This window comes from Odocoileus virginianus, chromosome 9, assembly GCF_023699985.2.
Source record: "Odocoileus virginianus isolate 20LAN1187 ecotype Illinois chromosome 9, Ovbor_1.2, whole genome shotgun sequence".
In the NCBI taxonomy this organism is placed as follows: Eukaryota; Metazoa; Chordata; class Mammalia; order Artiodactyla; family Cervidae; genus Odocoileus; species Odocoileus virginianus.
In genome coordinates, this window is record NC_069682.1 from 42,687,029 (window position 1) to 42,699,228 (window position 12,200).

The window sequence follows — 12,200 nt, forward strand, 5'->3', positions numbered from 1 at the left end:
CTTAATAAGGTAACTTTTTATCTCTAAAATTCTCATTTTAAAAAAAAATACCTTCCATTATCCTTGCTTTTTTGGATACTCTATCTGTCAAAGTCAGCCACAAGGCCAACATCCATTCAAGCAGAGGGTGGAGACTTCACCTATCCACAGGACAATAACAATCTGTGTTATCCATCACACCTTGTTTCACTAACATGAGTTTGAGAGTCATACAAACCTAAGTCCCCACCAACTCCTCAAAGGGCTGGCTCTCTTCCATCATGAAGCCTCAGGTTGAATGTCACTTCCCAGAACAGCCTCCCTTGGCGACCGCTAGCCACAGCACTTCATGGCTCTCGCCAAGCTTGTACTTACATCTGATTGATGATTTGCTCACTTAATAAGCATTTCCCCCACTACACAATCAACACAGTGAGGACTGGGACACAGTAAATTGGGGCCACTACTGTACTGTATTTGTTAGGCCTGACATAAACACATCCTCAAATATCTGACTGGTGGATGAACACTACATCTACCACTGACAGGCTGTGTAACCCTGGTCAAGTTACTTAACCACCTTCTGAAGGCTTAACTCTCCATCTTTAAAGCTACGATGATAACAGCACTACTTCAGTAAGTCACTCACCAGTATTCCTCTCATCTGGATGGGCTGAGCCCTGGGAATGCTGTAGTGAACAAAACAGGCTTGGTTCCTACCTTCTCAGAATGCTTAAGAGTTGAGTTGGAAGACAGATATTATACACACAATCTCATAACTTATTACAGAAGTTATAAATTGTGAAGAGTGCTACAAAAGACATGTGCAAATATTATGAGACCAGCTATTAGTTAAATAGTTACAAAGATCATTCTGAGAGGCCAGCATCCAAATTGAGACTGACGAATTCCTAAGAGTTAACCACACGGAAAACAGAAAAGAGAGTAGATATTTCAAGGACAGGAATAGCATGTGAAAATGCCCAGATATTAAAAAACAAATACTATAGCTATAATACAGCAAACAATGGACAGAACAGTGCAAGGTAAGTGGAGAGATTAGCTTAGAATCTAATCTTTTGTTTATAGTTTATCCTAAAATAAAAGGAAAGTCACTTAAAGCTTTTTAAGCAAATAAGCAATAGTAGACTGGCTGCTACGTAAAAAATACACGAAAAGGTAAGACAACCATGAATGGAGAAGCCAGTTAGGCAGTTATTGAAACAGTCAAGGCAATATATTATAACAGTTAAGATTAGAGGAGGCTGAATGGATTGGGGTGGGCGGGGGGAAGAAGAGAGAGGTAGCAAGGAGAGCCCGTTTCTGAGGCAGCAGGTAGGTGAAACAGAGGTCAGATTACTGAGATGAGACAGCAGGTATGGAGAAGAAATCAGGACCTAACACTGAATGTATTATGTCTTTGCAATGACTTTGAATGTCAAAATACAAGGAGGCAGGGTTGTACAGGTTTAGAGATGAAAAGAGAACTACGCAACGTGTATAAACCTGGGAGAAATCTAGACTAAAAGTAAAGATGAGTACTTTGACCCCTCATGCCTCTAAGTCCAATACCTTACCATTTTTAACTGTTCTTCTGCACACGAGGGGGGAAAAGTATATTACTGGTAGATATAGGCAACACAGAATAAAACTGTCTCTCACGAAAAATTTTAGATGGAAAAATGATGGGATAAATCTTTTTCATGAAATTTAGATCTGAAAAATTTGAGCTATAGAAATTAGAAACAGTTGAGACAAAAGTAAAAAGAAAAACAGTGGCAGAATCTGTGGTTGGCAGAATTTTACATACACACAAAAAAAGATACTGATATTTAATTTAAAATATTTGAACATAAATTCTTTAAGCAACTCATATGATCCCACTGAAGAGTATTTCAATAACTTTTTAATAGAAGCATTTAGAAACTATTTAATTGCCATATACAAAAGCTGTCCAAGAAATCAAAGTGACTTAAAGGAATCTTAAACAGAAATTATATTCTTCACTTTAAAAAATAAAGGTCCCAGGTGGAAGAGGTAAAAATGAGCCTTCTGGGGTGCTGCAAATGTTCCCTATCTTGATCTGGTTTATGCTTATACAAAGATGTATATATAAGCAAAAATCCACAGAGCTGCACATCTACAACTAACACACTGTATGAATTTACTGTATGTTTTACTCAATAAAAAAGAACTCCCACACTAAAAAAAAAAATAGGAAGGTATATATAATTCTCTTTTCAGAGCACACATGTTAAATGACTAACTTCATAAAGCATCTCAGTTATTAAGATTCTCAACACAGAAATTTATCCCAGCCCCCTCAGTTTATAAGTTATGTTTTTCAAAGGAATAAACATATCAAAACCCTGTGGAAGCTCAAGGAAAAAAACGAGACTATCTCTAAATATTTCAATCAAGCAAGTAAAACAGCAGAGAGCCTCTCTTTCCTCCCTTAAGAACTTCATCAATAGAAATACTCTCGTAAGCATCAACTGGGAAGTTAATGCATTCCGAAGGTTCTACAAATTGCTTATACAAAGTGTGAAAATTGCAGTATTAACCTTCCTTCCACCTCAACAATAGTCTCCCTTAAGGATCACATAACCAGCTTGTCCAGTATCTGTATCTTTGGTAGAAATAAACAGTCTTCTTCACTACTAACTTGCAAGATTCTCACCCCAGCCTGTCCCTGAGCCTTGAACCCCTCCCTCAACCCCATGAACCACCTGGTGCTACTCTGGGCTTTGCCTGCTTTTTTCGGTCACCTCACCAAATAGTCAATGTACTGGTCATCTTTTCCCACTCATCAATTTCTACACAAACACACACATTTCAAATAACTACAAATCTGAAAGAGGTTTTGGTTCTCCAAAGAGGTTTTAGCTCTTGTTAAGTCACTAAGTCGTGTCTGAATCTTCGACTCCAAGGACAGTAGCCATCAGGCTCCTCTGTCCATGGGATTTCCCAGGCAAGAATACTGGAGTGGGTTCCCATTTCCTTCTCCAGGGAATCTTCCTGATCCAGGGATCAAACCTGTGTCTCCTGCATTGGCAGGTGGGTTCTTTACCATCTGAGCCACCAGAGAAGCTTCATGACAGGGCATATGACTGAATTAAAAAGAAGGTTTAATGAATAAAAGGTCCTGCTGATTTTTTTAAACACACCCAAAAAAGTATAAATAGTTCCCTCCAAGAATCCAACCTCCCTATGCTATTGATCAAGTTTATCAATTTAATATAAACATTCCTTCTGCCCAAGTGGTTTGCCCTTGCGTGCCACATGCCTACTATACCCTACAAACAAAACAATACTCACTATTACAAACTCAGTGGCGTTTTTAAACACTTTTGGCGAAAGAAAAACACTGACTAAATAGTAAATGTCATGAAAGTTAATAACACGCAACAATCAAAAAAAAAAAAAAAGAAAGAAAAGGTTAAAAGCTATACTCTGCATGTGGCATTTAATAATACAAAACGTGGCTGAAAAGCCGGTAGAGTTTTTCAAAGCACTTCACTGTAAAAGTACCCTTACTGAATTCCGGAAGACAAACGACAAACTCAGCTGCTGAGTGACATCAACCAAAGGCAGCCCCGCAGTCCAGCCTCGGTAATCAGGCTGAAGATGTCCTGTCGTCGACCCAGTCGAAGGCACGCTCACCAATTCTGGACCTGATGCTGGGCTGGGGGCATCTCTAACCGGAAAACCACCAACGCTATTTAAAGACCTCAATTATTAAAAGAATGAGCTCGCATCAAGGATGAACTTATTAACTGTCAAGTCGTCGTCTTAGAAGAAGGAGCACTTGGGAATTCAGAGCGCCGTCGGTACTCCCGGGGGAAGGGGCTGAGGGCGTCAGCTCGAGGCCACGGCACAGCAGGTGCGCGCGGCTGCCCGGTCCCGGGAAGGAAGGAAACGCGCCGGGGCCTCCGTGCGAGCACCCGGCAGGACGCGAGGCTGGACCCAGCCCGTCGCTCCAGTCCAAGGTCGAGGCGCCCCTCGCGAGGTTCCACACCCCCAATGGGGCCTGGGGACCCCGGGCTCCGACACGCTCGCGGGTGGGAGGTTCCCGGGGGCCTCGAAGGACCCGCCTCCCCAGCCGCTCTGGGCGAGGGGTGCGCGTTCCAACTCCGTCGAGACCCGGCCGGGCTCGGGGTCGGAGAGGGGCGCGGAATCAGGGCCCAGATTAGGGTGCGCGAGGCCCCCCCAGGACAACCCCGCCCAGGGGAGGCCGCCGCCGCCGCACAGCCTGCGGCTGTGGTCCCGAGCTGAAGATGGCGGGCTAGCACTCACCTGTCACGTCGCCGCCGAGCCCGCCACCGCGCAGTGCCAGCCGGGCAGTTCGCTGCCGCCCGTGTCTTCCGAGCCACGCGGCGCGCGGGACGGACGCGGACGCACAGGTCCCCAAGTCCCCGCCAGACACGGGCCCAAGACCCGGCAGCCCAACGCCCCACACTTCCGGCGCCGGAAGTCCCCGCCCCGCCTCTGCCCCACGCCGGAAATCCCTCCCGCTATCTTTCACGCGCAGGCCCGACGGGAAGTCCCGCCTCCACCCCGCGGCTGGCACCGCCGGAAGTCCAGGCCACGAAAGGAAGTCCCACCCGCTGCCCGCGGGGGCGGGGATCCTCAAGTGGGTCGTGGCGGCCTCGAATACACAGCTGGGCCCCGGGACCCCCCGGTCCTCGCCCTGCGGTGTCGGCTCCCCATCTGAAGTCCCCGCGGAGGGCCGAAGAGCGGCGGGCGCCCAATGGCGCGGGGGCGCTGAGGACCTGCGGGTACTCACGGCGGCGGGGGCCCAAGGGCGTCCCGGGCTGGCGCAGGTCGGCGTCCATTTGGACCCGGGTCGGGTTTCTGGAGCCGCCGGCCCCAGTCGGAACCGCCTCGTGTGCCGGGAACCGCTTCCCGGGGCGGCGCGGGCTAGGCGGCTGCGCGCGGATCCCGGCGGATCTGCGGAGGGTGACTCACCCCCTGCAGCCTCCGGTATGAAGTGTGTGTTCGCCATTGGCTGCGGAGACGAAACAAAGGCAGCGTCTCGCTGCGAAAGGTGGGACCTGATGGCCTTCTTGTCCTTGTACAGGTTGGAAAAATTACAGGGTGCGCAGGCGGCCTCTGCTCTAGGAACAACCAGCTGGGCGTTTAAAGTCCTAAAGCAAAGACGAAATCAGACGCGTGGGAGCTTTTTTTTTTTATAATACAGACTAAAGTTCATCATTCGAATTGGAGAAGCATTAGTACGATTGTTGAACAAGAAACAAATTCGGCGTATTTGGGGATTCGAATAGCCACAGGGCTTGCGCAGTAAAACCCGAGGTTACTTCAATATTCAGTAAAGTTTATTGCTAGAATCAGTTATATAAGGTGAACTGAGGGTTTCAAGGTTTTTTTGGGGGGGTGGGGTTTCAAGTTTGGTGGTTGTAGCTACCATTCAACCAGCAATTTTATTAGGGACCTAATATGCCCAAGGCATTCTGCAGGGCGAGGGAGCAGGTAGAATGCCGGGTGAACCACAGTATCAGCTCCAATTGATTCAGATGCTAGAATGTGGTTTTACTTTGCAGCACAGCATCAACAGTTTGGGTGAAACTTAGGATGTTGTTATAACTGAGGTAATCTTTTCTCTGCTATATTTATAATTATATAAAAGTCACTGGAAATAAAATGACTGTAAAGAAGTGTCACAAAAATAAAGAGGGGGAAAAATCAACACTTTGGGGGCCCGCTGTGTGCCAGGCACATAACATATTTGTTAACCTGTCTGATCCTCAAGCCAACCTAATAAAGTGCTGATCAAAACTGCGATGAGATACCACCTCACACTGGTCCAAATGGCCATCATCAAAAAGTCCACAAACAGTAAATGCTGGAGAGGGTGTGGAGAAGAGGGAACCGTACAGCTACTGTGGAGAACAGTGTGGAGGTTCCTTAAAAAACTAAAAATACAACTACCATATGATCCAGCAATCCCACAACTGGCCATATATCTGACAAAATTGTTAATTTCAAAAGATACATGTACCCCCAAATGTTCACAGCAGCACTATTCACAGTAGCCAATACCCGTAAGCAATCTGAATGTCCATCAACAAATAGAATGGATAAAAAAGACGTGGTATGTATATATAAACACACATACACAATGGATAAAGATGTGTATAAACACACTGGATAAAAAAGATGCGTGTATACACTCATGCATGCATGTGCGCAATGGCATACTAATTAAAAAAAAACAAAACCTTTTGCAACAAGAATGAACCTAGAGATCGTCACAGTGTGAAGAAAGTCAGCGAAACACATATTTGTAGGTTGGCTCTAAGTTCAGTCACTCCAGTCGTGTCCTATTTCTTTGTGACCCCATGGACAGCAGCATGCCAGGCTTCCCTGTTCATCACCAACTCCCTGAGGTTGCTCAAATTCATGTCCATGGAGTCAGCAGTGCCATCCAACTATCTACAGTATGATACAAATGAACTTTAATTTACAGAACAGAAATAGACTCACACAACAAACTTAGGCCTACCAAAGAGGAAAGGAGGGGGGGATAAATTATATTGAGATTAACATATACACTGCTATATATAAACAGAATCCAAGGATTTACTGTGTACCACAGAGAACTAAAGATATTCAACATCTTATAATCTATACTGTTAAAGAATAATGTGTGAACTATCATTTTGCTGTACAGCAGAAACACTATAAATCGACTAAAAGTACAAATTATTCTGAATTGATCTTAAAAATGTTAAAAATGTGAGCATGCTAAGTCGCTTCAGTTGTGTCCGACTCTATGCGACCCCATTGACTAGCCCGCCAGGCTCCTCTGTCCACGAGATTCTCCAGGCAAGAATACTGGAGAAGGTTGCCAGGCCCTCCTCCAGGGGATCCTCCCAACCCAGGGATTGAACCCGTGTCTCACATCGGCTGCATTGACAGGTGAGTTCTTTACCACTAGCGCCACCTGGGAAGTCCAATTAAGCGTGAGGATGTTATAATTAGTTGTCGAAACTCAAAAAGCTAGTATGCAAAGGAGCAAAGATTGGATTAAAATCCAGGACCACATCAAAGCCCACGTTTTCCACAGTGCATTCCTTTGATAGGGCTGCTGTAACAAAATGCCACAAATCAGGCTTAGACAACAGAAATTTATTGTCTCAGGTCTGGAAGCTTGAGGTCCAGGATCAAGGTGCCAGTCGGTGCTGGTTCCTGCTGAGACCTGTGACAGGGAATCTGTGCCATGTCTCTCTCTCTCTCTCTCGCCTTCTGGTGGTTTGCCAGCAACTCCCGACTGGCAGAGGTCTTTTTCTAACTCCTTTCCTTCACAAATAGTGACAAACTTGTCTAGTTACTTTGAAGTCACCACACTACCCGCCGGGGACAGCTCACGCTCACCGACAGGGCTGTTTGGCGCACAGACTGTGGCACACCAGGCGCCTCCCGGGCGCCTCAGACCTCGAGCGCGCGGAGACGCTTGACGTCAGCGCGCAGCGAGCGCAGCGCCTCGGGCGCACCAATTCGCTAGAGCTGGCCGAGGGCAAGACGTAAACGGACGCTCACCCGGCCCCTAGTCAGTGAGTGCCCTCCGTTAGGCCGTTTCACGGTCGAGGAGCGTCACCTGAGTTGTGTACCGAAGGCACCGAGAGCACACGCGCTGCGGCCTGGGGAAGGTTCCGCAGCCCAGAGCCGTGGGAGGAGACGCCTGGAGATCGGGAGTGGCGCCACCGCGCGACCGTGACGTGGGTCGCGGGCCTGCGCACCATTGGTCGGCGGGAATGTGGCGCGCCCTGCTGCCGGCGCGGGCAATTGGCCGCGCGGCCTCGGGGGGCGGGGTTCGGGCCGGAGGCTGGGCCCTTGCCTGGGGGCGGGGTCTGAAGGAGACTCGCCCCGCGACGCAGCCTTCAGTGGACGGCGCGCGTCTGAGGTATGGAGGAGAGAGTCTGTGAGGTCCCGGGAGGCGGGCGGGGGTCCGGGCTTTGCGCGCTGAGGGGCGGGCCGAGCGCTTGCAGATCGCATCCCGTAGTCTCAACCCAACCATGTGAGGAAGTAGCCAGAGGCCCGGGGTCTGCGCCACGTGGGCTGCGCGGGGGGCTGTGAGCGCGGCCCAGGAGCCGGCGCGGGGGAGGCGGCAGGTGCGTCCTCCGACCCTGGGACCCCCGCTCCCAGGTTCCCGGGGCGGCGCGGAGGCCGGGCGGCGATGCCGGAGGTAAGCACGGACGAGCTGGACGAGCGGCAGGTGCAGCTCCTGGCCGAGATGTGCATCCTCATCGATGAGAACGACCGGAGGATTGGGGCGGAGACCAAGAAGAACTGCCACCTGAACGAGAACATCGAGAGAGGTGCCCGCGAGGGCGGCGGGCTGGGGTCCCCGGGCGCAGGGAGGGCGGGGGTCCCACGTCACCCCCTCCGGCCGCCTGAGCCCTTGCGAGCCCCAGACAGAGATTCAGGGCGTCGCATCTCTCGCCGTCAGGGTTGTTGCACCGAGCTTTCAGTGTCTTCTTGTTCAACACCGAGAACAAGCTGCTGCTGCAGCAGAGGTCAGACGCTAAGATTACCTTCCCAGGTAAGTGCTCACTCTTTGTGTGTTGTTGGCAGCTGTACGTGCTTTGATTTGTTTGTCACCTGCAATTTCTGGTAGCCGAGATCAGAAAACTCTAGTCAGTTGCTGAGTTTTATTTTCTTCACACGAGAAGCTTGAACGGTGGATGCAACCACCGTTGCAAATAAAGCAGCAGTAAAGGATGAAAACTGCTAGGTCTGTATAGGTGTGTCTTATACACGTTTTGACCGTTTGTGTTAAGAAAGCGTTCATAAAAATGTACATTTACCTGTGTCTTTCACAAAATGGTCGCTGGTAGCCCATTGTAACATTTAAAATTCTCCAGAATCATTTTATTTTTGTTACTTTTAAAACTTAAAGTTTTCTTAATCTTCCTAACCTACTTTCAGGAAAAGTTTATTTCTGTATATTTATAAACATTAACATGTTCCAGGTTGTTTTACTAATACTTGCTGTAGTCACCCGTTAAGCAACCCAAGTGAGCTGGAAGAAAATGATGCTATTGGAGTAAGAAGAGCAGCACAGAGGCGGTTAAAGGCCGAACTCGGAATTCCCATGGAAGAGGTAACCCACCATACCAGCTGAAACCTATTTAGAATACATTAAAACAATTTTTAATAAAACTTTAAATTCAAGTGTAGCTCTCTGCTTTGTATCACTTGGTTTTTTAGACCCCTAAAAAGCCCGTTAGATGAGTTAAATTTTGACCTTATAACACGTGTACTTAACTCTACCAAAATGGATTGATTTATTAACCAGTATATAAAGTTGACAGTTTATAATTGACCAAAGATGAGTATTTTCTTGTGAACTACAGATCTGATTGGGTGAATTGAAATTATCCTCTTGTTCCTGGAATTGTCCCCTTTTCAATAAGACCTGAATAAATAAAAGTATCTCTCTTATCTAGTTAAAATGGGAATATTTTTTTCTCCTATAAATTAAGACGCGAGGGGGAATGTCACACTTCTAGTTTTAGTGACTCTATTTTCTCTAATATACCTTTTTCAATAAATCTTCAATTTTTGGTTCTTTGGGAAAAAATTTCAGACTTGAAACTATTTAATACTATTTCAAGTATATTTTCCTCGGTTGGGAAGATCCCCTGAAGAGAAGGGATAGGCTACCCACTCCAGTATTCTTGGGCTTCCCTGGTGGCTCAGCTCTTAAAGAATCTGCCTGCAATGAGGGAGACCTGGGTTCAGTCTCTGGGTTGGGAAGATCCCCTGGAGGAGGGAACAGCTAACCACTCCAGTGTTCTGGTCTGGAGAATTCCATGGACTGTATAGTATAGTCCATGAGGTCTCAAAGAGTCAGACACAACTGTGAGACTTTTCACTTTCACAGTATATATACTTTATGTATTTGTGTATTAATAGGAAATTGATGTTTCAAAAATTATCATTCTAAAACTAGTTCTGTTGTTCAAGGTATTACTGAAATGTAGTAGGTTGATTTAGATTATTTTTTGGTTGATGTTTTAGAGGTTTTTCTTTTTTTTAACCCTAGGTTCCTCCAGAGGAAATTAATTATCTAACACGAATTCACTACAAGGCTCAATCTGATGGTATCTGGGGAGAACATGAAATTGATTACATTTTGTTTGTGAAGAAGAACGTGACCTTGAATCCAGACCCCAATGAGATTAAAAGCTATTGCTATGTAACAAAGGAAGAATTACAAGAACTTCTAGAAAAGGCAACCCGTGGTGAAATTAAGATAACCCCATGGTTTCAAATTATTGCAGATACTTTTCTCTTTAAGTGGTGGGATAACTTAAATCGTTTGAATCTGTTTGTTGACCATGAGAAAATACACAGAATGTAAAAGTGGAGATGAATGGTTACTAAAGTACTGAAGAATTTCTCTAGTTAATAAACTTAAAATGAACTTTAAAAAAATCTGGTTCCCCACTGGAACTCTCCGTGGAAATACTGATACTTTACAACCAGAATTTGTATGGAAGAGAATTCTTGATTTTATGTCATACACCCCATATATATGTACTGCAATTTGTAAAAAAAAAAAATTTCAGAGATTATTATACAAAGAGAGCAAAATAAACTTAACCTGTCTAAATAAATGGTTATGACACATTTAAACAAACAGGTGGAGTTCATTTTTTATATATTATGATAAACATTTTTAGAAGACTTGTATACCACTTTACTATCTGCCAGGTACTTGACATATCTTTAAACTTTTATCATGGTCCAAAATAATGTGCAATGGAAGCTATTTGCTTATCTACTTCAAAACATTGCAATTTAACTTTCCATGTTAAGAGATAAAATATAGTAGAGCAGTTCAAGGGAATTAAATGGCATGATTTTTGTCATTGAAAGTTAATTTTGTGGTTTAATCATTCTATAAGTATTAAAGTCTAACATTGATTTTGGTAGGGACATTGGCTAGGTGAAGTCATTTAAATAGTCCATGCCAATTAGTAAACTCTGGTTTTCAAAATTACTAGGAATACAGACTATTTGTAAAATGGAACTTGGGTCAGTTGAGTCATACTCAACAACAGGGTCTTTTAACTGTGGCACTGCAGTTTAGACTGGTTAATTCTTTTTGAAAGTTCATCCTTTGCCTTGTATAGCAGCATCTTTAGGTTCTACCCAAAAAATGCCTTTGGCACCCCTCCCCCCATGGCATCCCCAGTGACACCAAACAGTAAATGTCTTCTGGAGATCAGGCCATGTTGTAAGAAAATTAACCAAAAACAGGTTAATATTCATGTTAAATAGATTTGGGTTATGGAATATGTATGTATTATTCGAAATGTCCCTTGACTAATGGTACTTTTTTAAACTCTTGCCACAGATTTCTTACATTTGAGACCTTAAGACTGCTTTATTATCCTTGAATGCTATTGATTTCAGGCAAAACTGCAGCAAATGTTAACTTCAACAAAAATAAATTAATTTTGATACTGTTGTCTAATTTGTTATAACTTCAATACAGTAATAGGTGAAAAGTCATGTGGTAGCTTAAGCATGTAAGTGCATTCAAAATGCATTTATATTATTTCTAGTTCTTTAGCTTACAAAAACTTGGTAGTTACAGTGGCTAGTGCTTACTGTGTGGGCAGTGGTGTCTTATATTTAGATTCTGGACAAAGCACTGACAACAGGTACAGAGCAAAGGTGCCATCTATTAAACTTTACTGATATTCCTATTTTGTTCATGCATTGTTTTTTCTGACTGTCTCCATCTTCCTGTAGCTTCTTGAACATCTTTAAGGCAGCTGTTTTACAGTCTTTGTCTAGTAAGTCTGCCATTTGGTCTTCCTGAAAGACGGTTTCCTAGTTTTTTTTTCCTTTAATGGACCATACTTTCCACACTATTTTTGTATGTGAATTTTTAGTTGTATCTGTGCCTCCTGAGGTCTTCAGGTCTCAGTTCTTTTTCCAAATCTGTTTTTTCTTTGTCAACATGTTGACTTTCTAAATTGCTGAGCATGCAGTGCTTTTTGAAGTCGTAATTCTTAAATCTCTAGCTCTCAAAGCGGGTAAAAAAGGAAAAAATGCAGGGGGAAAAGAAATAAGCACTGGCCCTTCAAATTCAGCTGGCAGGGATCCATGTTTACACCTCTACCATCAGAAGCAGCAACTGCCAATCAAAAATCCCAGTATTTGGAGGACAGGGCCCTTTAAGG

General features: G+C 44.9%; 2 protein-coding genes across 3 annotated transcripts in view; one reads left to right on the forward strand and one right to left on the reverse strand.

Annotated features, from left to right (window-relative positions):
- WDR37 (WD repeat domain 37) overlaps window positions 1–4,854 on the reverse strand; it is a 34,378-nt gene extending 29,524 nt beyond the window's left edge. Inside the window, exon 1 of one of the 2 annotated variants that reach the window (XM_020883653.2) lies at window positions 4,766–4,854. The gene's annotated coding sequence lies outside the window, so the exon portion shown is untranslated. Of the gene's footprint in view, window positions 1–4,275; window positions 4,377–4,765 lie in introns of those variants that run through there. The other variant, XM_020883655.2, reaches the window with a different exon arrangement.
- A 2,636-nt stretch (window positions 4,855–7,490) lies between these two features.
- IDI1 (isopentenyl-diphosphate delta isomerase 1) lies at window positions 7,491–10,645 on the forward strand. The gene is made up of 5 exons (XM_020883688.2): window positions 7,491–7,903; window positions 8,146–8,318; window positions 8,450–8,542; window positions 8,973–9,103; window positions 10,049–10,645. The coding sequence occupies exons 1-5, from the start codon at window positions 7,755–7,757 to the stop codon at window positions 10,364–10,366; spliced, it is 864 nt and encodes a 287-aa protein (XP_020739347.1). The 5' UTR covers window positions 7,491–7,754; the 3' UTR covers window positions 10,367–10,645.
- The last annotated feature ends 1,555 nt before the right edge of the window (window positions 10,646–12,200 follow it).